The sequence below is a fragment of the Macrobrachium nipponense genome, chromosome 1 (genome assembly GCF_015104395.2).
Source record: "Macrobrachium nipponense isolate FS-2020 chromosome 1, ASM1510439v2, whole genome shotgun sequence".
NCBI classification, from domain to species: Eukaryota; Metazoa; Arthropoda; class Malacostraca; order Decapoda; family Palaemonidae; genus Macrobrachium; species Macrobrachium nipponense.
The window spans coordinates 107,424,928-107,450,053 of NC_087200.1; the positions used below are offsets into that span (position 1 = coordinate 107,424,928).

Here is a 25,126-nt window from a genome sequence, read left to right on the forward strand (position 1 = left end):
TTGAGGTTTTCCTCCTGTTACACCATTTTACTGTCAATTTCAGCTTCAGCGCTGAATGACATCATAGGTCTCAGCGCTTGGCCTTTGGGCTAAATTCTGTATTCTATTCTATTCTCAAAAACACTATCCCCAAAAGTCCACTGAGCCTCAAGAAGGGTTGTCTAGATTGGATGGGCTAGTCTGGAGGTTCACATTAGTCCTCTCATAGTGTCCAACTGCAACACTTGCGCATAGTACCTACGAGCCACCTAAAGGGAGTGCCCGTGCTGGCATAAGGCGGCTTCATCTACACCAGACTAGAAGGGTATCAACCTCCGCTTCTGCCCACCTCCAATTCCAATGTTGCTTTGTTTTTCATGGAAAATTTCGGCGTCATTTCCATATTCACACTTTGTTTACATTTTACTCGACCGCCTTTAATTCCAATCATAATATTCATTTTCATGAAAAAAACAACTGAAAATAAAATTCAGTGAGCACTTAGCTGGAGGTCGAAATTACATTACTCCACTGCTTTGAATTCTAATCTTTATTATTCATGTCCATGAAAAACTGTAAAAACTTCATTGGGCACTGAACTGAAGGATTAAATGGAAAATGAAAGAGAAGTTCTATTCCAGGTCAGTTATAAAAAGGGAAAAACAGTTGTTTAAGGTACGGGGACGCCGCCGTGAGTCCAAGCCGGGAACTCAACACACACACATGTACTCGACTTTCTTCTCCCTTGTGGTGCAGTGACCTGCCCGACTTTGGCCTTACTGTTTGACCAGTTCAAGTTGTTAACTATGTTTACGTCTGTGAGGTACGTTAGATGGAATTATATTGTGATGTAACTGAAGGAGAAATTGCATAGCCATGGGTACTTGGGTCAAATAATCCTTGAACGATTTACGGCGGGGGAGTCTCTCTCTCTCTCTCAACGCCAGGGTATAAGAAATAAGTCCCCGGTCTTTTGAACACGTACGCAGTTGTGCTAGACCCCGTGAACTGCCCGCTTTTAGGAATCTGATTCACTTTCTCTTTCCAAAACAGTTTCTGCCACTTCTGCGGGTTCCCCCTAAGACAGGTTATTCAAATACCACTCGAGGTGAAGAATATCTGCTTTGGGCCTCATTTCAACTGGAATCATTCATTTTTACCCTAATCTTCGGGAGACTGGAAGGAAGTTGCCTTTATTCACTTTCACCCAAGCAGACATTAGACCATGCTGCTAATTTCTAGCTTGTCACCTTCGAAGAAATAATGAAATAACTGAAACCCGGTCTTTTATGCGCAGTTTGATTCATGGTTCAATCTACTGCGCACTTCGGCAAAGTTATAACTTTTCCAGAAATCTTAAGGCGATACCTACCGGTCTCCAGAATTCCTAGAAGCTTAAGTCATGGACGGGTTAAATGTTTTAGAATTGCCCTATGGCCAATTTGGGTGCATATATTATCAAGCTACTCTCGCTGACAGGTCGTTCATGTGGGTAGATATTTTGTATGACACTTATCGTATTTGACTTATACAAATAAAACAAAAACACCGTCAGTTTATTGACCAAAATGTTCTTTGACCAGTTTGGTCACATGGGCTCGTTGCCAGACGCTCGCAGTTTGCAATTCGTGTATCCACTCACACTTGACCATAGAAATAGTCAGCGACGACGTTAATGTGATTCAGTTGTCTCTGAACTCTACTGTTTTTCTTGCAAACACAGCGACGCCTGATGTAAAAAACCAGATGCAATAATCTTTCTGGCACGTGAACAAAGTGACACCTCGAGTCCGTGACGTCATCAAGGGTTGAAGTTACTTTCACTCGCATACTATTTTCTTTCTTGCTCACCGACGCTGTCTGTCATTCAGAGACAAACTCCCTTTCCGTCTGCTGACCGTCTGTGTCGCGCTGCCAAAAATATTTACGTCGTTGGAACACTCATTGAGGAGGAGGCCGTTCTTGTAGTGCTCTTCCAAGAAGCAGTGTGATATTTTCCCGCCCAGAGCGTCTGCAAGGATAGAGTAGCTACTTGGCTTGGAGTCGAAAGCTCGATCGTGAGGAAGGAATTTTGGCTGAGGAACGTCGTGTCTCTGGACTTTTATTGCACCTGCAATGAAGAACTTGGTAAGTGGTGCTAAGGTCAATTACTTTTATCTTTTAAATGCCTTTCAAAGAGCAGACTACAAAGTACCGTTAAGGACACTAGAGAAATGCGAAAATAATGCTTAGAAAATGCTGCTTTGATGAGTAGCCAGATGGGCAAGAATAAAGGAAATCGGTTTAAAAGATTGGAGACGACTGAAAAGAAACACAGGTCAACTTACCTGGTCATTCTAAGGAATAATATACTTTTTTAATGTATTTTCGCGAGTGGGGGTTTATGCATAAAAATAACTTCAGACACTCGTAGTAGTTTTAGTTCAAAAGAGTTTTCAAGATGAAACTGAACCCATTTCGTTACCTGAATAAATTATGATTATTTTCCAATAAACAAATAAAAAAAAGCATTTCACTTTTCACTAGCAGTTTCCCATGAGCGCCAAAGTGCTTTCGCTTATCTACTGTGACGTAGTGAGAAAAAAAATTTGTTGACAGGGAAAATAATCCCCATATATATATATATATATATATATATATATATATATATATATATATATATATATATATATAAGCAAAAGCGTGACGCACACCATATAACAAACTTGTCCTTTTCTTGGTATGTTTAAAACAATTACCATTCACACAAAGCGAGCATTATCCAGGTAGCAGCGACATTTTTGCAGCAGGATACCACGTAATACATTCATGAACAGAGCGCTTCGTCCGTCAGTATTAAATGAATCGGTCTAATAATTCATTTGTGTTTATTGATTAGAAAATGAGATATTTTAAACTTGTGAATATAAGTAGTACCTCAGCAATAATAGCTGGTACAGGTGTGGTACGGAGAATTAGTAAACGTTTCAGTATGATATTAATACGAGTAAAGTGATTTATTTGTTTAGGTAAGTGAATGCGAACTTACGCAGTTCTGCGTTTTCAGCACATGCAATGCTCATAAGGGAAACTCTTTAAGGCTACTCATCCATGATACAACTACGCACATACGAGGGCATGGAAGTTCACAGACATAAATTATAACGCACATCATTATACGCTTAACATGCGCGCGCACTTAAACACACAAACGCAAGTGAATGTAGTTCACGCGATCTCACCCACACGCAATGTTATGAATATAGGCATACCAACAACATATTTTACGTATTAAAACAGTATATAGATATTTGACGCACGAGAGAGAGAGAATCGTGACCTCGGTTAGTGACGTCATCTTGACCTTCAAAGACCCGGATGGGCTCAATTTTTTTCTTTTTTCTCAGTAAGACTAACACGAAATTAAGCCCAGTCATTCGTATGAGGAAGGTTCTATTGTCATCAATAAGTGCTCTTTTGCTCTCGGTTTGTTCCTGTTTACGTTGTTCCAGCCATATTATGAAAACTAAAACAATACCCATAGTATAATGAGTCTTAAAATGGAGACAAATCTACAGTTATGTATCTATATGTGCATTGAAAAGGATATAGAACAGTTTCCCGAAAGCTTTCTGAACAGATTTGTCTTCCAGTATATGTACATATACATAACTGAGGATTTGTTTCTCCTTATTATTATTATTATTATTATTATTACACTCAGTTTGATGTTTCGTTTTTCTGACTTTGCTATCGAATAATATCTGAGAAAGGTAATACTGCAGGACCAAGTTTCAGAAACAAAAGTTCCAAAGCCACGTCAGTATTACCGCAGTGTCCCCCAAAACCCCAACATGAACCAAACAGCATAAAGAAATCATTTAAATACTAGCGTCTAAAAAAACACAAGATGTGAGCGGATTGCTTTCAGTGTCTTTTAGAAAATTCGAAGTGAGATTTGGTCAAATTGTGTCAAGGGACATACGTGGATCCAAAAGTCCAGTCATCAGGTATAAGAATAGCAGTTCTGTTGATAACAGGAGAAACTTGAGTAAATTTTCTCTAAAATCAATGATGTCTGAAAAAAGTTCAGTATAGTGTGGGCAGAAGAAGTCTCTCCCCCCCCCCCCCACCCCAAACACACACACACACATATATATATATATTATATATATATATTATATATATATATATATATATATATATATATATATATATATATATATATGAAACGTTCTTTCTAATATTTCATGGTAAAAATTTCCTTACTCAATTCACCAATGATGAATAATGAAATTTCGTCGTAAATTCAACGTCTTGATATTTAAACCCGTGCATGGCCCAACAGCCCTTTCGAAACTTATTACCCAATTATTTCCTACACAGCCTCACCCAGGGGCGCTGTTAAGAGATAAAAATACCGCGTGAATTCCCTCATCATGCTTCCCCGCCACTAAACGCTTCCACGTAAAATTACAGGCTGTACGATATATTGTTTCATGGTATCTTTAAATTAAAGTAATTTCTGTTTTGACCCGTTGTACTGTAATGGACTCAACCTTGACATTCGTGGGGACGTCAGTTACTCCTTACGTAAATAGTTTCACTTCATCGGTAAAAATAGATTTGAGAACTCATAGAGATTTCGTAAGGACGAGTGTGTGGGTTTGAATGCTTCACAACCAATTTACCGGAGGAGATTAGATGTCAGACTTAGCACTAAAAATTCGATGATTGTGTTTAATTTTGTTTCCTTCTTGTTATTCATTTTCCATTTCCTTTATAATGGTAGGCCTATTACTGCAGTTACAATGGCAAATCATTTTCCCGACTCCATTTGGCGAGCTGTTGATTGCTACTTCTGGTTAACTTGGCAGACTAAAAATGAGAAGGCAATATGAAATACGTCTCAGGGGCCGCGCCTCACCTACGTTTATAGTTGCGACAAAATCATGGTTGAATTCTTAGTGTTCTTTTGGAATAAATCGTTTTCTTAATATGTAGTAATCTGACTTTTTTTTCTTGTTTTTTTATACCTGTGAAGCGTAATTCCGTTTTCAAATAACTTTAGGTTTAATTTTTACACTTTTTGCCTCTTTCCGTAAATAGCTAACAGAAAAATTATCAGACGCTTCATTTATGTCTCAATCATTCTTCTTTTGTTTGTATTTTTAGTAGTTATGAAAGCCAACCAGAGTCCGTCTGATATAACCTTCCACTTAACAGGTCTCTGCGCTTATGAAGATGAGCTCATCTTTAGCCTCTTGCCATCTTTTTTTTTTCCTCGCTAGTTTTTCTTTCTCTTTTTTCTTCTTATGCCAAAAATTACAATCCTTAGGAATGCCACCCTTAATTTAGGACTTTCCAGGATACGGGCATGAGGGATGATGTCCACATCAAACCGATTATTTTGAATAATATCAGTTATCATAGCCTACCGTTCATTCTGAGTTTCATCACGCATTTTTCAAATATATTTGACATTAGATCAGATTTCTTACGATTTCACAACATTTTTAGTTCCAATGATAATGGGTGTCAAGGACAGAAAATAAATAATTCTAGTGATTACGAAACCCAAATGGCATTTTCCCTTCCCAGCGGGAAACCGATGTTGCCGTAACAAGAGTTGATCTTGCTCGAGGCTGGCTCTCAAGGTCTTCTTCTTTCCAAACTCGAGGAACTGGTTGCATCCTCAAACTATGATATAGTACTTGTGTCAGATAGGAAAGCTGAGGATTAAAGGGCGCTTGAGACGAATGTTTCACGCAGTGCAATTCCCTGAAAAAAAGTTACCTAAACGACTCTATATCAGATTTTAAAATACTTGCTCAGGAACAACAGACTACTGATTTACTTTGTTCTGGGTAGTGCTTGAACATGTTGTTAATTTAGCGTACCTATTCCAGATATAAGAATGGACACGTTATGCCATGGTCCTTCGCAAAAAGAAAAAAAACTTCAGTTAACATTTACTTCAAAGTATGCTGAAACAAACACTTACGTAGGCTTACTCCCATCCAGAAGTCGTTACGTTCGTAAATCCAAAAACGGCCACAGCTCAATAACCAGTTTGTCTTCATTTGCTCACGGAACGTAATCCCTCTCAGAAGGTTTCATGATGTAGCCTTGACAACAATGGCGGAAAAAAATCAGGTTGATAGATTACGCCATCACCTCCGGGAAAAAATGATCGCAGACTGACTCACATTTTCCGAATCGTAAAACGTGACAGACAGAGACTTCACAAGCTTTTAAAAATGAGGAAAGAATGTGACTAATGAAGTTAAAACAACTTTAGTAAGCGGGATCGAAACTGAATTGTTTCAGTGGCTGTCAGCCAAAAAGTAAATATCTTCTGATTGTTGCTGTTGCTTATTGACTACAGATGCCGATTCACTGGATAACTGATGCAGTCTGGGCATTTACTGTATTTATGACACAAACTCACATTAAGCTTTAAAGCGACCGCAAAAAAAAAAAAAAACATATGGTTGATACGAAATTGTGTAAATTTCTATATTAGAAACTGAAGACTAAATGACAAGGCAGTACTGTTACAGTTCTCGAGGGAAAATAGTAAACTATATTATGTAAACCTTCGATATAAACTGATAATATAAGTACTGCTAAATATATCTTTACGTTCATCATTAAAGTTATGAAATGAGCTTCATTTATCCTTATTTTTCACTATTTCTGACAACAGTACATATATATATATACCCACCACACCACACATATATATATATATTTATATATATATATATATATATCAGATATTTATATTTATTACATATATATATATTAATATATACTATATATATATATATATATATATATATAATAATTATTATATATATATATATATATCATATTATTATATATATATTTATATATATATATATATTATATATATATATCGTATATATATTATATATATATATATATATATGACATATATATAATATATATATATATATACATATATATATATTATATATATATACATATATATATTATATATATAAATATATATATATATAGATATATATATATATTTTGATATATATATATATTATATAATATAATAATAAATATACGTATATTTATTATTTTTATATATATACATATATATATTATTATATATATATATATATACTATATTATATATATATATTAATAGATATGCGAGTGTCTGAGCGCGTGTACGCGCTAAAATGTCGGTCTGTGTATGCGTGGATTTGCGTGAATATGATGATTTGTTTTCATGAATTCATAAATTCTATGGAAATATCGATAAAAACACTTTTGAAGGAGAGAAATGATCATATTAACACATTATAAAGAACATAGACTTTTTAAAAAGCTTTAGCAACCCCGGTAACTGCGGCGCTCCTATTTTTAACCTCGCAGTGTAAGATCTTTTTACAGTGGCTTTTGTGCAGCGGGAAGCTTTCGCTGCTGAAATTCTGGTGACGATGCTTCCACAGGCTTCACCTTTTTCGAAGCAATGAGATAGGCTTATCGTATTAGCATCCCCAACCGGCACGTTTGTCACGTCTCTGAGTGTGAGTGTGTGTGGCGTATGATCTTGTTACAACTAAATTTTGAATTTTCGTCTCTCAACTTATTTTTTCTCTTATGGCTGGAATTTGTGAAGGTTTCACTCATCGACCCTATTTAGAATAATATCGTCGACTGAATGCATGATTCCGTCAGGCGCCCTCTCGAACCTGTTGTCTTCATTGAAAAATTAAACATTCAGCCGGTCTTGAATTCCTGCAGCCTTTCTCTTCACTCAATTATCGGTCTAGCTAATTCCCAGAATGAAGATTGGATTCCCTGAATACGTACGTGGTCAGTCGAAAGAAAAGACGAACCAGGATCCTGAGTCGAAGAAGCACAAATAGTAATCAAGCATTTTAGAGCAAAAACAAATCCACGTAGTAAAAGTGCCGTCAAACACGGTTTTGCCTCGTTCCTGAGTAACAAATGACGAGCGACTAGACTTCGACTGAGCAGACGAAGCTAACTTTGAAGTTAATGATCATCATAATTAAAATAAATTTTTTTTTCAAACATTGCATAAATTCCTCTTTCTTATAATGACTTGTTTGATTTACACAATACGTAATATTTTGTTACTTGTTTCTGAGCTATTTTTGAAAGCGTTTATTCTGAGATTAATTCAACATTTTCCATCTATAATATAGTACATTTCAGCAAACCAGTCATTTCTAATATATTATAAAAAACTGACATAAGGCAGATTATTCATGAAAGACCTTTTAGTTACAGACAGAGAGAGAGAGAGAGAGATAAACATCCAGACAAAAAGAAAGATACATTCGATCAAGAAGCAGATGACCTTTATTTGCAATCACTTTCAAGGGAATTTTTGTCACAGCCCGAGAATTGAGGAGCCTGTTCAGTCGCATAATAATAGAGACTTTTTTTTCAATCGAAAACGGGGAGAATACTGTCTAGTTTTATACGAATATCAAATGAAGTGTAAGCTACGCTCCGGCGGAGTGACGATTACTTTGTGGAAACCCTCCCGGTTTGATGGCAAGCATTTTGACAGAGCAAGAGCAATGACACACGTCTAGTGCGTTTCTCTCTCTCTCTCTTTTCGTTCTCTCCGCCCTAGCTACAACCCACCCCGGTTGACTTGGTATCTAAATCACCGCTTAGGTCAACAGAGGCATGACTTACTAAATGTTACAGAACGCGCTCATTTCTTGGGGCCACCCCCTCCCCCCCCCTCCCGGGCCCGCTTGGGAATCGAATACGAGAGAGAGAAGTGAAAGGTCCCCTGACTGTCTAGACTAGAGTAACCTGTCCCGTAACGTATATTAAATTAGGATGCCATCAATTTTGACTTTTCTGGATGATATTTCCCGAATATATTGCAATATATTACGCCTATTCATACATGTCATTCACGACATAACAAAATGTTGGCGCACCACCTTTGGCGAGATCTACCGGCAGCTTTAGAGAGCCAGATGAATTGACGCCACTTGAGGTTTAGGGAATGGTTGGACGAACAGCATCGCAGCTTGCATAGGAGCACTGAACAGGGCGGGCGAATTTTATCTCGAAAGTTTATTTTCGAATTACTGCCGGAAATTACACTAACTGAACGCTCAGTAACTCCCGTAATTTTTTAATACTACGCAGTCTCTCTCTCTCTCTCTCTCTCCCTCTGTGTGTGTGTGTAAGTTTAAGTGCGTGAAGATCTCTTTAGTTATCAGTCCAGAATTTTATGCAAGATGCCTTACAATTTCCTTTCTAATATTTATGATCCACTTCAAGTCTCTGAAAGACTTTGTGCTTCTGCCTGAATTCATGAATTTTGCAGTTGTTCACCAAAGAAAAAAAATCAGATTCCTCACTAATGTGTTGGATCTATGCATATTCATGCTTTTATTTTTTGGGGAGGGCCTTATCAGTTTTCTGTCAATGGAAGAGGTTAATCTAAGTTTACATAGTTTTGTTTCTAGTTTTTAAACGACGAAAGTGAACTACATTATATCCACGAAATTTGGAATGACTTGCCATTAAACTTTTTGAAACGATATCACACTATGTCTTCAGGCTTTATAATATCTATGAATGGAGAGCTGTAAGAAGACAGAGGAAGGACAACTGATACAGATGCGTATTTCAGAGATAAGAAAATTAGCCGTCGCTAGAGAGCAGAACTGGTAGTGTTCGCCAACTAGATCACGCTGATTGGGCCAAGCATCGATACCACTGTTTCGAAGCAGCTCCTGTGTCTGAAGAACCCTTGAAACATGGTGCCATATCATGCAAAAATGTGACTTCTTCAACAGATAACACATTTTCAGGATCTTTGAGGAAAGGAAATACTCCACCAGTAAGCACAGTTTCTCTGAAGTATTCGCCATTCTATGACTGTCCTTTTTCTTTGATGATCCACATTAACCGTTTGGCTGTGAAACGGAAAAATTCCCAAACATTCAGAAAATTTCACAACTTGGCGATAGCACGCGTCATTGCTGATATCATCCAAATTTGCAGCCCAAATCATGCCCTTTTTATGATTTGGCTTCCTAACTGTGTAAATGAAGAATTCATCTGATGCAGCAACATGGAGAAAGTCAGCTTTATCCCAATCTTTAAGAAATGAGCCACTAAACCATGCACGGTCTTCTCTCTGTTGCTGAATGATGTTGGGCTTGTTGATGACATGAAATGGCTTGATACCAGATTTTTTCAACTCACAATATACAGCACTATAACTTCTCTTCTTTCCCCTTTTTGTTTCTAGTTCAAGCGCCAATTTACGTGAAGACTTTCTTGGTCTACCCACTGCCTCTGGTATGATGTCTTTTGACTCCTGAGAAAGGACTTCAGGCCTTCCAAGATTCTCACTCTTTTTGCGATGACAGTCATATGGATTTTTGTTCTAGTTTCTTTTAACAAAGGATTAGTCTCTTTTAATGTATTTAGCTATCCAGGAATGTGAAAGGAAGGATGTGCCAGCATCCCTTGCCTCTCTGAAGGTTATAGCCCGGATTCGGTCAATCCATCTGATTTCCTCCAAGTCATTAGCCATGGCTGTATCTAACTCCGTCACTCAGTCTGAGAATACAAGAAATGTAAAATAAAAAATAGCTTAATAGAAACTTAAGATAATGTACTTGGAGATAGGCTATAGCAGAAAACTTCATATCTTTCCATTTGTTCTGTGGAGGGGGAGCCTTTAATTTTGAAACACCTGATATACATACACATTAACACACACACACACACACACACACACACATATATATATATATATATATATATATATATATATATATGTAGATATATATATATATATATATATATATATATATATATATATATATATAAATATTTAAGAATATCGGAATTATGTCTAAACCTAGCAAGTGCATTACAGCAATTACTTTCGAACAATTTAACTCCTCAGCCAATCAAACACGCTCTCACACACACGCGAATAGATACATGTGCACTTACATACTAACACACACACACACATATATATATATATATATATATATATATATATATATATAATATATACACGTGCATATGCGTGTGTGTGTGAGAGAGAGAGAGAGAGAACGTGCATGTTTGTGCTAATATAGGAACGAGGAATTTGCTGAAGAGTTAAATTGTTCGAAAGTCATGACTGTAATGGACTTCCTAGGTTTAGGCATAATTCCGATATTCGTAAAAACTATCGTTATATTTCAAAGCAGAATATCACAGATTATTCTTCTACATTTTCTTCATCTTATGAATAAGTGCCATCAAAATCATCATCGTTATTGTCACGAGCTGAAGTTGTCTTTCCCCCTCAAACTTGGCCAGAGGTGTGACAACAGGTTTGTCTTCCATCCGTCCTTGACGCTTCGCAAGTTTGTCGTCGATAATTCCTCAAAAGGCTGAGGACTTTGAATAATAAATATCAGTCACGTAGTCTGAAGGATTTTACCCGACAATGCAAAGTCGATGACTAATGCTTACCGCAAAAGGAAAAGAAAGTCTTTTTGCTAAATGTTTTTTTCTGAAATTGATAGGCTGAAATCCAAGCGCTTTCGTCTTTACTAAGACATTCGCTTACTTAATGAAGTCACGTGCATCCACTGTGATTTTTTAAGCATACATACATATATAATACACGTATATATGTTTTTGTGTTTTGTATGTCTTTTTGTTTTTACAAATTTGCTCATTTTAAAAACTATCCAAGGCTGGATACCACCTGAGAAGGTTTCTTTCAGGAATCTTTGGCTGTATCGTCGGCCTCAGCAGCTGTCAATAATTTATGGAAATTATGGCTTTGTAATCATCCCTTTGATCAGTTGATTTATGAGAGATTAGAAGTTACTCTCATTCATTCTGTTCCCTCTTAACCACTTTCATATTCCTCGTCAACTTTTCTATAAATGAGCATTCTGGGGGACTATACTTTGATGGCTTATAGGTAAAGCTAAGAAACGAATAATAAATCAATAGCTATATAATACAAGATCTTTGCCCCCGCCCATCTTAAGTGAAAATTTGTGTGTGAAACCGTGCTTAAGTTTACCACTGATGGAACGAGACTGGTGTCATGAATCAGACCGGTTTTTATGATGTATTGATAGATGTTGGGGTCAACGGATACAGTAACAAATTCTCGAGAGAACTCGGCCGGAGTTCTGCCTTTCAATAGATTTTTAAGCCCCAGCTCAGAGAGAAAGTTACACACACTGCAGGACTACATGCATGTTTGTGTATGTGTGTATGTATATATATGTAAATATATACAAACAAACATTAAGTTCCAGTGGTAATCTCGAAGTAGCGCGGATTGGATATTGAAAGAAATTTGTAGCTCAACGTTTGTTTGTAAAATGTCATGGTGATGTGATAGAAATTCATTATATATATTATATATATATATATAATATATCTAATATTAAATATATATATATTATATATATAACAGAATTATACATGACTGGTTAAAAATGTTCTGTACCAACAGAATTCCAACTAATAAAAGGAGCCCATTAAACTTTCTATATTTTGCCGTTTTATGGGCTCCTTTTATTTTTAATTTTATTATATATATATATATATATAGATATATATATATATAATATAATATATTATATATATATATATATATATACATATATATATTATATTATATATATATATAACGTACTTGTTGCCCCGCCGCCTATAAATAATAGTACGATTATACGATGTGAAAAAAAAAATATTCAGCAAAATGACTGTAGATATATGTCAATCCCTCTACCGGCAAGTATTAGCCTCATCGATTTTGCAGTGCCATGTAAAATCATTCTGAACGTGTGCCTGGCAGTTATTTATTATTCAGCCTTTTATGGAATCGAGAATCGGTCTTAATGTCGCTTTTCCAAACTTTATTATTATTATTACTATTATTATTATTGTGGACAAGTAAATCCACAATAATGTCTGTTTGATCTTGTTATCTAAAATACAAAGCAGAAAACTTTCGATGACCTGCACGGTCCTCCTTGTTAATCTGACTATAATTACACACAGTGACCATAGTGTTTTTTGACTAGTTTACAAATAGCTTGTTTGAAGATGGGTAGTTGGCTCTTCACGATTCTCCAAGAGCCAACTACCCATCTTAAATGACTTGTAAATAGTAAAAAAAAACAGTGGTTGAGGTCACTTGTGTAATATAGTCAGATGACAAGGAGGAACGTGCAGGTCATCGAAAGCTTTCTGCTTTGTATTTTAAATAACAAGATCAAACAGACATTTCGTGGATTTACTTTTCCATTTTAATTTATTTACTCATGTGATTATGAATTTTCTTTGGATTATTATTATTAATATTATTAGTTTATCCAGAACTCGGAGCCTAACAAAGGCTCTCCCCGGTCTGGTGGCTTTTCCAAACTCTGTCGATATTTTTTCTCATCGTTTAGTGAAATGATTTAAGTATTTATTTCGAATTACCAAAGCAAGGCTATTTGAACAACACCAGTTTCTCCTGTTGTTAAGATGTCAGGAAAATATTCCTGTATTTGCCCTGATTGTGAAATGAAACTTAATGCATATTCGTGTATCAAAAGCTGAAAAGTCTTTAAAATAATTATTACCTAAATTGTTGAGCGAAAATTGTACGTATTTTCTCGTCTTTCTTTAGAGAAAACTGGTGTTTTGTGTTCCTTAAGGATCGAAAGATTTTGAGAACTGACAATTTTTCAGAGTTGGTTGTAGATTCGTGTGACTGACTTGTTCAGAGTCATAGTTCTTAAAATGAAGCGTTGGCGCTTGGTAACGGAACGAAAAGCTTTTGTATGTTTCTACAGGCTTCCTGACGATATGATTCTCTTGTAGACTCACAGTATTCTATGAGAAGTGTTACAATGTATACACACATCTCGGTTCTTCATCCGTTCGTGAAAATCAAAGTGAACATTAGTAAGGGCAGAGGAAACCCTGGCAATTCCTCGGGAAAGGATGTACAGTTGAGCCTGAGGGGTAACGAGCTTAAACCAGCAGAACCCAGACCCTGCAAGGACAACCACATATAGAACCCACTTCGGTTCTGCTTCTCTTCTTCCAAGGTTGAAAGGTGATCAAGTCTCCCGCGTGTTTTGACTTTATCAAAGATGATTATATATGTACATCCTCGACAAAAGTTCGTCGCGTCCCTTTGCGTTGTATCCTGGTGTATTCTTCTTGAGAATCTGACCCTGTAGGCTAACCTTTGACGAGTCAAGTCTTGCGCTCGAGAGAGAAGATGATTTCAGTATAAAACGGAATAAAAGATAAATGATTGGAGATTCTTCAAACACTCTATCTTGGTTTTGAATATATATGCAGACAAACTTCTCTGACGAATTTCTACAAAAAAACAGCACATTGCAATTTCCCATTCTTTAGCATTTTCACGATACCTGAAGTAATCGATTTGCCCCTACATAACGGCAGCATCAAGGTGCTCAAAGACAAGAGTAGATATGAAAATGAATAAAAAAAACTCCAATGTCTTGAATGAAAATTTCCCTCATTAAATTTCTTCAGTTCATCTCCACTAATATTGTAAAGATAACAAAGATAGGAAGCCGGAGAATAATAAGATAAAAAATAAGCATAAGAGAAGTAACTTCAGTCACGAAGTCATCCCGAGTTGGCGAAATATTTCAACTTCTAGGGTTTCCGGAAGTAAAGGTGCAACAGCTCAGGTTTTTAGCCAAACATTACGCAGTCTCTCTCTCTCTCTGTACAACTTTGGGTGTAAACTGATGGTAATAATGATCACGATGCAACGCAAAAAAAAAAAAAAAAAATCAACGTCTATATGATAACAATGTTACTATAGTAGATTCACATCAACCGTGCATCTGATGTCTAGGCGAGTTCCTTACGACGCTCCTAATAAGCCAATCACAGGGCAGGAAACTCTCAGTCTCTCTCGAGAGTTCACATAGGTAGGATGTCTGTTCTACCTCTCCTGAGGGATACTTTTTGGAACATACATTCTGCCTATGTGAACTCTCGAGAGAGACTGAGAGTTTCCAGCCCTGTGATTGGCTTATCAACAGCCAATCAGGAGCGTCATAAGGGACTGACCTAGACATCAGAAACACGGTTGATGTGAATCTATTATAGTACAACAACTTCAGCAGTTAGTGGGGAATTTCTCAAGCGTCGAGTGAAAACGTCATCACAGCCGACCATTGTAACCTCCAGCGTTCCATATTAGATGACACGTCACTTCACTGAAATACGGATGGAAATTGCTCCATGGAAATGTTACATATATCAATTTTGCAAAAATGAATACAAGCATGAATTAGTTCTGTTATTGTAGGTCGGAGAGACATATTTGATAAGGAATTTAAGACATCCAATATCGAAAACAAACATCGACTCTCCCCCAACGCCAACTGATTGAAATTGCGTTCTTTTCAGAGTGAGGAGAGAGAGATTAGTACTCTTATATCAGTAAATTACAGCAGTGCATGACACCATTCGGCCCCGTTTCAACGTGCCATTTTGCCGTCTTTGAATAATTGAATACCAGATTTTAAAATATACTGAAGCAACAATGTGCTCGATTGAATTAATTCCAGAGGTCACTCAGGTGTAAAAATGGCAATAGCAGTAATACAGAATTACTAACTTTTTTTTTTTTTTTTGCATTCATGTTATGTTTTGGTAAGTATTTCCTGGAATAAGAGCCCTGTGATTTTTCTACCGTCATTTGCGTTTGTCATAATTCCACTCAAGATCTATAGATTTTAATGACATCTATAGGGTTAGGTACTACATATATTCAGTTACCCATTGCTTCCGTTGGATGCTTTGGAAGCAGACTGGTGCTTCCGTTGACTTTCAGATCGACTTGAACTTCTTATACATAATCAATGCTTACCTGCTGTTAACACCGATGAACTAATTGCAGTTTCACACTGAATGCAGCAGAAATTGAGGAAGGGAGTAAAGGAAAATACTCGAAAGATGTCGATATTACAGCAAATAAACGTAGGAAGCGCTTCAGTGGCGTGATCGGTAAGGTCTCGGCCTGCCACCTCGGTGGCCGCGAGTTCGATTCTCGGGCAATATATTGAGGTGTTAGACATGTGTATTTCTGGTGATAGAAGTTCACTCTCGACCTAGTTCAGAAATCATGTAAAGCCGTTGGTCACGTTGCTGAATAACCACTGGTTCCATGCAACGTAAAAGTAACAAACAAATATAAATATAGGAACCTAATAAAAAAGCACAACAGTTGTAGAAAAGTAACAGTAGGTACAAGATATCGGAAAGGACAACCTAGGAAAGTTCCAACTGATATATTATTTCTAAATACTGAATGAGGTACTTGGTGGTCACCTAATTATTGTGGATCGGAGCCAGGGTGAAAACCACACACAAACACACATACACTCATATTTCACTGTATTCTTATTTGAAGAGGATAGGTAATAGGTAGCTACGAAGCAATCCCTCAACTGGTGGGGTGGAGTTCTTCTTCCAATATTCTCTCTCTCCTGCGTGAGCATTAGCAACATCAGTATTCGGACAGTATTTTCAACAACAAAGTTTAAGCGGGAGCATTTGGAGAAGTCTATAAAAGGGAAATCAATATGACGCAGTGATGTTTAGAAAACAATTAATTTAGTATTAAAATAAAAGCAAATGATGTCAGTTGATAAATAAAATCACAGGAATATGGATCATCCAGAGAATGAAAGTTAATCAACAAGCAATAAAATTCATCTATTGTGGCGGCGTTCTTCAGGCGCTCTCTGTGTCAGTCACCTGTCATCCAACGGAACCATAAAACTTTCCCTTTTCAATACCACTTTCCAGCAAGACCAGATCCATCCGGATTAAGCCAACTATCCAGACCATTTTTATCTAATTGGTGTTGGTTAAGCTCTTATTTGAAAAAGTCCTCCAAAAACCAACCGGTCGAAAGTTGAAGAGTCACTGTAGAAAGTGTGAAAGGTGTTGTTAAGAATTCTTGATTATATACACGCTGTAAAATCATATGAATATTCCGGATATTTCAACCAGTTATATTAATAATAACGTGACCAATAATCCTAAGCACTGGAGCCAGATTGGAGTGAAGACGGCAACCCATTATCCACTCACGGTGAATGTCCATCCAGGGAAGTTTGCCTTATCTATCGGCGAAGGCAACAGTGCTGAGAGATCCAGTCTCGTTTAAGCAAGGTTTTGTAGTCCCTCGGTGCCGCAACAAAGGCAACCAAACGCGCGCAATCCAAGCACAGAAGCAAAGGCAAGGTCTCGGGGAAAGTGGCCACAGATCACGTGACCCGACTCCTGTACAACCCGAACAGTCAATTTCAGGCTCATGAAAGAGCAAAATAGCTAATCGAAAGCGATCGTATATTTGCATTATGTGAACGTTCCCCGGCTCGCGCTACAGCACATAGGCTACGTACATTCATTGATTGCTACAGTGAGTCGTGGCTATGCTCGTGTCTGTTAGTAGCGTGTTCGCTGAATATCTTATGGAATCGATATATGTCTCATAATGTCTGACAGGTTAAACGAAAAAAAGAAGGAATTTTTCAACCAACTATTGCAGAAAGTGGCACAAACTTACATTCTAGAATATATATATATATATATATATATATATATATATATATATATATATATATATATATATATATATATATAGCCTATATGTGTGTGTGTGTTGTGCAATTAGAATCTCAAAATGCCATGTATTGTTATCATAAAGCAATTCCCTTTGTACTTTATAATTTACTCATATTTTTACCCATTTATTTATTAATTTTTCCTTTTGTTGTAACTGATCTCTTCTTTCTGTATTTCCTATTACCTTCTGTTACTTCTTCCATCTTAACACCATATTCTTTAGGAGCTTCAATTGCGAGTCAGTGGCCCCTGTGGGCTTGTTCCTTATGAAAAGGTTCAACTTCTGAATATAGTAGAGATCACTACAGATGCAAGCCTGAATCCCTGTGCAGAAAATGTCAACAGCCCTAGGCACTTCAAGTGCCTTAACCGAAGGTAGCTACATCAGCAGTAATGATTAACAACCCACGGAATCAGTGCACTGTTTGTCACTATCTACCTTCCAGGAACTTTTTTTTTTTCTTTGACATAAAGGCTCTCCTGTTCCAGCGCTTCTTCCACTCTGTCTAACCAGTTTTTTCTCTCTCTCTCTCTCATGAAGCTTGCAAATTGATAATCATGTCACCATTGAATCATACTTTACTCTCTCCGCATGACTACCCTCTTGAGACATTCGCAAACATTGTTTTTCTGCTTTGTTTCCAAATATTCTACTACTTCTTTGTCGTATAGATGCATTTAACTGCCTGAGCTGCGACTTCTACAAAAACTAGTCCACTCTCTGTACTGTTTGGTGGATTTTCTTCTGATAGAAAGCTCTGACATTCTTCACCGAATGAGGTCTGTGTTCTTCAATAAATAATTTGTCTGAAACTTGATCGTCTGGGAAGGGACTCCGCTAGGGTGAAGGTAGACGGCTACAACTTTATCCTAAAAGTGTTGCTAATAAATATCTAGTATAAAATTTTTCTCGTAAGCAAGTTTTATTCAGTGTTGAAGTATTTGTGGCATTTCATATCATTTCAAGATACCAGCTCTCTGTAGCTATTTTGTTTCATTACTATTTTTACACAGCCAATAGTCCTTGACTACCGTTAATCCCTGACTACCGTTAATTCAATAACGAACACATGACGCAGTATAACTACTAATACAGTTAAGCTTTAAACATGGACAACTAGGATTAAAAAAATATTGAAAATTAATATAGAAATATGAATGTCGAGAGAGATTCACGAGATCAGTTCTCCTGCTCGAGTAGTCTCTCGATAGCTTGTAAAGGAATTCCGTTATTCATGGGCTACAATCGTTAAAACTACTTGCGATAACACTCTAAAGCCCAGTCAATACAGAATTAACTAACTTGTTGCACATGAAGCATTATTCTGAATGATGCACGCCAAATCTCCTATCTATCTATTTATCTATCAGTACACATACATTATGTATAGAAGTTCACTCGACGTGGTTCGGAAGTCACGTAAAGCCGTTGGTCCCGTTGCTGAATAACCACTGGTTCCATGGAACGTAAAAGCACCATACAAACAAACAAGACAAAAAAAAAAAAAAAAAAAAATATATATATATATGTATATATAACATAATATTTTATATATACATATACTGTATATATCTATGAGCAATTTTTTACCCTTCCAATGTCTCTCTTTCCGTGTGCGTGTGTGGTATGCGTTCATGAGTATCAGGTCCTGATGAGTATACACTTTTAAGAGCTAACCTTCACATACTTTACCACGCGCTGCTTTCCCTGAAGTTCATTAACCCCCAACATTCGACTTTATTTTCAGATCATTTCACTCCTTTTGCTGGGCGTGATCGCTGTGACGGTATTCGCCCGTCCCGATGAGAGCCAGGGTCTCCAGAACGACAGCGAAGAAGAAGAAGAGAAGCGGCCATACAGCTTCGCCTGGGCTGCATCCCGGTACTACCATGGCACTCCAGACCGCGAGCACCAGGAACAGAGAGGAGAAGATGGCATTACAAGGGGAGTCTTCAGGTAAGCGTCAGTCCTCTGTCATTCTAAGTGCGCACTTGCAAACATCTACGCCTATACAATACAGGTCGTACAATGGTAGACGTCCCGTGAGGTCAAGGAAAGGATGGGGTGGGACTAGAGACCTCGTCAGCGAAGATTACAGAAAAGCTAGTACTTTTCTGGCACAATCCACTTTGAAATAAGGACAAAGGCATGCAGTTAAAAAACAATTAAAACAGTTGGGGTTTTATATATATATGTGTATATATATACATATATATACATATATATATATATATATATATATATATATATATATATAATATATATATATATATATATATATTATATATTATATATATATATATATATATACCTATATATATAATATATATATATATCTATATATATATATATATATATAATATATATATGTATATATATAATATATATGATATATATATATATATATATATATATATATATATATATATCATATATATATAGATATGATATATATAATATCTATATATATATAACACACACACACACATATATATAATATATATATAGATATTCTATTATATATATATATAAATATATCTATTTATATATATTATATACATATATATATATATATATATATAATATATATATATATATATATATCCTGAAAAATGGTAGAAATATGCGAAAAGGTATTTGATACCGTGAAATAGCAGTACTAAGCGAGAAAGAGAATACGGACTTCCTTCGTCAGCATTAATTCACAAAATATATTATAATTTGTGGGTAAAATCTCAATTCTCTCTAGGGAAGCTTTGTTTTCCTATCCTGCGAAGTCTAGAACAGCCATTATTTAAGCAGAGTTGGCCTTCAATCCGTCTTTTAATATAAATGAAGTAAGTTTTTGCCTCAATCCACAGGTACGTCGACCCCCGGCTGCAGGTGCAAGAGGTAGTGTACTACGCTGACGAAGATGGCTTCCACGTCGACGCCTCCAATCTCCCCAAGGACACAGAGGCCGTAGAGAACGCCCGCTTCAGCCACAACTCTGAGTTTGAGAGGATCCGTCAGGAACACGCCCGCATTGCTGCCGAACGAGCCATCCTCGAAGCACAGGAGGCCGGAGAAGTGTAAGCATTGGAAGAGAGATTCTTCATCTTTTATTGATGTTTATGTTTATTAGGAATAAGCCGAGGCTGTTGGCTCTTCAGTGAGTGAGGTAGTTTATAAAATTGTCAAAGGATTTAGAACCAGTGGCAAATCAAAGTAGGTAATGAACATAAGTAAATGACACTATAATCAATAACAAGCAGTGTAATTTAAAAACGGCAAACCTATCAAGAATGACAAAAGCCGCAGATGCGTTACTTGCACTTTAGTACTCCATTTAAATCTCGCTCGCTACCAATTATATATATATATATTATGTGTGTGTATGTGTGAATTCGATGGCACTGGTAACATTTAAATCAACATCCAAAGTTCGCTGTAAACTGAAACATTGCGTTGATATTATCATTACAAGCTATTGATTCTCGGAAACGGCTCCATCAGTCATGTCAAGTGTATTAAATTCAAGTATATCTGTTTCAGTTCGATTCTCTCAAGGGTTGTGTCTCTTCTTGTGCCTTTCAATGCGCGAGTCAAAAGAAATTGTAAAAATAATAGCAGCAACAAACAGCACATAATGGTGGAACTTAGATTTCTAAGCAATATTCTAAAAATTGTTTTAGTTGGCCGGACAACTTTTCCGACGCTACAAGCGAACCTTCACAGTATTATTATGCCTCTCTTCTCACATTATTCAAGTCCTTTCTTACAATTCGTGATACGTGAGTGTTTTTAGGCTTATGTGGAACAGAATATTACGCCACACGATTCAACACGCCGCAATTTATTTCCGTCTTGTTATTACGTTTGATATCAGAATACAGCAGTTGAATTCGACTAATTTCGGACGATCAGCGAATGCGGTGGAATTACACACTTGCGTTCCAGTGATTTTAATATGGCACATATGTGTTGGCGTTGGAATCTAATTGAATATAGAATTTAGGCCAAAGGCCAAGCACTGGGACTTATGAGGTGATTCAGCGCTGAAACGGAAATTGACAGTAAAAATTTGAAAGGTGTAACAGGAGGAGAACCTCGCAGTTTCACTGTGAATTAAGTGTTAGGAAAGGGTGGAGAGTAAGATGGAAGAGAATATGAAAGGAGGCACACTAAAAGAAATGAAAAGGGCTGCAGCTAGTTGTGCCAAAGGCACGCTACAAAGAACCTGAAGTAATCCCTACAGCGCACCGCCTGAGGTGCACTGACGGCGCTTATCCCCTACGGGGTTTGGCGTTACGCCAGCTTACGGCGCGATGACTTTCATTATTGTGAAAGGCGATTCTGTCAGTAGCTACCTGGATTTCTAAAAACAAATTTTAGCTTTTAGCTACTCGTGTCAGCTTTTACATATGAAGAACACTTGATGATGCGACTGACGAAGCTTCGATGCTATTGATTATTTTGAGACGTTTCCAGTGACACGATAATCAGAATTAAAACTGAAAGCCTTCTTCCACATGACTATGTTAAAAGCGTAATAATTTCAACTTGCGTTTATTACATTACAGGATCAGCCAGTAACACGCAATAGGTTCCTCTTCCCAATTTATATACGGTTTTTATCGCTGCTACTCTTTTTCTTCTTATAAAAACATAAGTTGAAAGCCAGCTCTCACCAGATACGGGTCAGGGCCTAAACAGGATGTAGGTATTACCTGTTGAATAGTGTCCATACTAGAGACGGTGACCGCATACACCTATTTATTGTAGCCTACGATTATTGTTCATTTCTTTACTCTTCCTCCCTTAATTCAGTCTTAGATAAATTCGTTGCTTGACAAGTTCGTTTTCAGTCTTTCTTAAGCGCTCCCTGTAACTTGGAACTTTATTTGTTTACGAAGTTACCCCTGAGAGAGAGAGAGAGAGAGAGAGAGAGAGAGAGAGAGAGAGAGAGAGAGAGAGAGAGAATTGTTTACACTTTTAGTTTTCTGTAAAATAACACTATTTAGATGGCTAGCTGTCAGTCCGCCCTCAGATCTTAAAAACCACTGAGCAAGAGAACTGCAAATTGGTATGTTGATCATCCACCCTCCAACCTTCAAACATACCAAGGCAGCCCTCTAGCTCAGTGGTTTTATTTTATTTAATCGTGCGTCTGGCACCGCTGTAGGCGCAAAAACATAAATTACACTGTACAGAAAGCTCAATTGCGCCGACGAAATTTCAGCGCATTTTTTACTGGTTTATGCTCAATTCATTTTCTATCACCTGGCTGTCCCACTGGGGCTTGTGTAGCTACTGTGTGTGTTCCTTCATAATTCCTAATTTTCTGACTCAACCAACAAAATTATCAGTTAAAAAATAATGAATAACAAAAGTGTTCTGGGCTGCTACTACGCTCACTATTTCTCAAGGACATCGATGAGACACCTGCACATCGTGCGGAGAACGATATGTGGACTGACTAGACACTATATTGTACCTCGCATGCATTGTTGAAGTTTATAACCGAATAGATTGAAATATTTTGTCGATTTTTAAAGTATGTAGACATGAATTCTTTTTTATCATACGGCAGGAAGCATTTGAAGAACGAATAAATCACATTTGATTTCATTCGTGACACTGATCAGGAAGACGATAAAGAGCCCAGGCCAGGGGTAGGATTTTTTTTTTTCTTAAGAATTATTGTTTGAAAACCAGCTCTCATTTATGAGTCATCCATGACCCCCTCCTTATTTATAGACAATAGCACTTAGTTCTCTGGCTTTCGTGTAGTATTCCCTCGTACTACCCTTTTTAAATGAGCTAAAAAAAATCATAGCAGATCTATTATATTAATGTTCTTATCACCAAAGTAGCCAGACTGCAAATTCCCATTTAGTATCAGGAAAGGCTTTTAAACCCGCTCTAGTGCAAGCAGTGCACCTAAATGGAGTACGATAGCACAGAAAGTGTCCTGTAGGATCGTTTGGCATATTTAATAACCTTTACTTTGACTTCATACTTGATGCTTCCGATGCAGTACGTGTATTCCATAACATTTACTTGAATTTTAAGTAACATTTTCAATTCTCTTAAGTACAGCGTAGCTCAAGAAATTTTGTTAGGTCATAGTCATCATCATATTCTTACAGGTTAAGCATGCTTTATAGCGATGCGCCATTGCAGTCATTGTTGGAGTCAGTACCGAACTAATGTCTCTTTGGGCCCCTAGGCCAAGGGTAATATATATATATATATATATATATATATATATATATATATATATATATATATATATATACACACACACACACACACACACATATATATATATATATATATATATATATATATATATATATATATATATATATATATATATATATATATAGGGACAATGATTTTTGCAGCTACGCAATTTTTAATATACCGGCTAGCAACTTTGGGGCCAAGGGCCACCCAGGGCTCTGGGGTCCCTAGTCTTACCCTAATTGGCATGTACTGGGTATTCCGCCACTGGTCACTGTATGTCCTTTCTTCTCGTTCAGCAGGCATGTCGACCCTGTCCAGCAGAGGCAAGACCTGATCAAGAGTCTGCCTAAGAACACAGTAGCCGTGGAGAACCTCCGAGCCCGCCACGCCAAGTTGTTTGAGAAGATCAGGGAGGAGCACGCCTCCATCGCCGCCGAGAGGAAGGCGCAGGAGGCGTTAGACACTGCAGAGGAGGGAACTTACCAGTAACCGGACAGTAAATGATAGCCTCCACGCTTACAGAGCGCATACCATGAGGCAGCTTCCTTTTTTCTGTAGTCTTTACTCTCGTCCTCATGTAAGAGTTAATATAGAGGGTTTTTGGGTTGGGGAATTACGTCTACTTGTTTTAGATAAGCATAAGATCATAGTACGTGCTTACGGCTACTTGTTACAAAAAAGTTATATATATATGTCTGCTTACTTCGGCCTTTTACTTTGATCGTTTTTATCGAATAATCAAACAAGATTGGCAAGTTACTTGGAAAGAAAGCTAAGTTACTTGGAAAGAAAGCTAAGTTACTTGGAAAGAAAGCTATTGAGTAAAAAAAAAATAAATAAAACTCTCCGGAATAATGCCGACTTACATTCGACGCCGAGTCATTCTAGGCCGAATCCACTTCCATTCTGTTATATATCTAATATGTCTCATCTCTCATGACCAATCAATAAGCCCGCACACGTTAGGTCTGAAAAGAGACTCGAATAGTATCTAAAACAAGGGATGACTCAGAGTACACGTTAGTTGGTGAACGCAGGTATGGGAAGGTCGACTAATAGTTACTTAAAATTGGAGTTATATATCACTTTTTACACTTCTGTTTGGGTGAGAGCTGATCAAATGCTGTCTCAATTAACGAACACCATATAATGTGCCATATTTGTAACTGGTAATAAGCTTCTTCCTGCAAATGTATTGGTTGATTATTACGTCCTAGGAGACTATATAGA

The 25,126-nt window shown here is 37.0% G+C and overlaps 2 protein-coding genes across 3 annotated transcripts in view; one reads left to right on the plus strand and one right to left on the minus strand.

The window, feature by feature from the left end:
- LOC135219535 (alpha-1,3-mannosyl-glycoprotein 2-beta-N-acetylglucosaminyltransferase-like) overlaps positions 1–25,126 on the minus strand; it is a 386,065-nt gene that overhangs the window by 353,250 nt on the left and 7,689 nt on the right. The window lies entirely within an intron of this gene.
- LOC135219534 (uncharacterized) lies at positions 1,846–24,634 on the plus strand. Of its 2 annotated transcripts, none has more exons than XM_064256372.1 (4): positions 1,846–2,106; positions 19,413–19,621; positions 20,527–20,736; positions 24,196–24,634. In XM_064256372.1, exons 1-4 carry the CDS (start codon positions 2,095–2,097, stop codon positions 24,383–24,385), a joined length of 621 nt encoding a protein of 206 aa, XP_064112442.1. In that variant the 5' UTR covers positions 1,846–2,094; the 3' UTR covers positions 24,386–24,634. The 2 variants fall into 2 exon arrangements, with proteins under 2 accessions (XP_064112442.1, XP_064112441.1); XM_064256371.1 differs by having other exon boundaries at positions 1,958–2,106; positions 24,193–24,588.

Bases quoted from the DNA above. Each gene is read 5' to 3' on its own strand.
- LOC135219534 (XM_064256371.1), top strand. The intron at 19,622-20,526 runs GTAAGCGTCAGT...CTCAATCCACAG, and splicing joins ATTACAAGGGGAGTCTTCAG to GTACGTCGACCCCCGGCTGC. The intron at 20,737-24,192 runs GTAAGCATTGGA...CTTCTCGTTCAG, and splicing joins GCACAGGAGGCCGGAGAAGT to CAGGCATGTCGACCCTGTCC.